The sequence below is a fragment of the Condylura cristata genome, unplaced genomic scaffold (assembly GCF_000260355.1).
Source record: "Condylura cristata isolate star-nosed mole 26May11 unplaced genomic scaffold, ConCri1.0 scaffold00073, whole genome shotgun sequence".
NCBI lineage: Eukaryota > Metazoa > Chordata > Mammalia > Eulipotyphla > Talpidae > Condylura > Condylura cristata.
This window is the reverse complement of record NW_004567174.1, coordinates 73,944-75,016: the sequence shown is the minus strand read 5'-3', so window position 1 is coordinate 75,016 and position 1,073 is coordinate 73,944. Positions and strand designations below refer to the sequence as shown.

At 74.7% G+C, this 1,073-nt stretch overlaps 1 protein-coding gene across 1 annotated transcript in view; it reads right to left on the bottom strand.

Moving 5' to 3' along the window:
• The window catches only part of PFKFB2 (6-phosphofructo-2-kinase/fructose-2,6-biphosphatase 2), a 4,653-nt gene extending 3,636 nt beyond the window's left edge, over positions 1-1,017 (bottom strand). Inside the window, exons 1-3 of the mRNA XM_012734805.1 lie at positions 922-1,017; positions 568-692; positions 12-219 (exon numbers count right to left, since the gene is read on the bottom strand). Coding sequence (XP_012590259.1) covers positions 12-219; positions 568-641 — 282 coding nt within the window. The 5' untranslated portion in view covers positions 642-692; positions 922-1,017. The remainder of the gene's footprint in view (positions 1-11; positions 220-567; positions 693-921) is intronic.
• Positions 1,018-1,073: the final 56 nt, after the last annotated feature.

The following is a 1,073-nucleotide window of genomic DNA, read 5'->3' as shown; positions in this document are numbered from 1 at the left end:
GGGCCCCCCACCTGCTTGCCGCGCGGGGAGAGCCCCGCGTCGCCGCCGACGCGGCCCTGCAGGTTGCCCTGGCTCTCGCCGTGCCGGCACAGGTAGATGGTGCGCGGCTGCACGTGGATGTTCATGAGGTAGTACACGATCTTGCTCTGGATGTAGTCGCGCACGCGGTTCACCAGGAAGCGCTGGCCCACGTTCATCACCTTGATGAAGGACAGGTCCCTGGCGGGCGGGCGTGAGCGCCGGCTGGCGAGTGGGGGCGCCGCGGGGGCCTGGGGCGGTGGGGCGCTCCCGCCGGGAGGGGGGTTCAGCCGGGAAGGGGGGCTCCAGCCGGGGGGGCCTCCAGTCGAGGGGCGCAGAGCCCCAGGCGGCCAGCATGGGGCTGGGAGTGGTGGCGGCGCCGGGGTGCACCTGACGCCCCACAAGCCCCGAGCGCCCCACGCAGGGCACCCAGCAGGGCCGGGGGAGAGCCCCGCCCAGAGCTGAAGGACGCTGCGCCCGCGGGCACCACCCAGGGGCGGCGTCGGGGGAGGGTCTGGCAGCGGGGCGCCCGCCCGCCCAGCCCCTTACTTGTCGTGGCTGTCGGGGTCCAGGGGCCGGTAGGTGACCTGGTAACACTCGATCCTGCGCAGGAAGTCCTCCATCACGTTCTCCCTGTCCCTCTCGGGGTAGTCGGGGCTGGACACCTTCACCTCCTGTAGCCGCGGGCGGCAGCGCTGACGGCCCCTCTGGGGACAGCAGGGCCCCCCAACCCCCGCAGCGCCCGATCTGGCCCCCCCAGAGCGGTCAGTCCCCTGGACTCAGGCCCTCAGGCGCCGCCCGGCCTCGGGCAGCCGCCGGCCCTTCCCTCACAGCCCACGCTCCTCGGGAGGGGCAGGGGGACGGCGCGCCCGCCTGCCCCTGCGGGCGCCCACGGCCACCCACCAGGATGTTGGCGGCGATGACGTCGGGGTCGTCGCAGACGGACTCCACGAAGAACACCTGGCGGCGGGACGGTGACAGAGGGCCGGGGCAGGCCCCTCCCGCCGCCCCCGACCGGACGGGCCAGGGAAGGGTGAAGTCACTGCTGCGCTGTG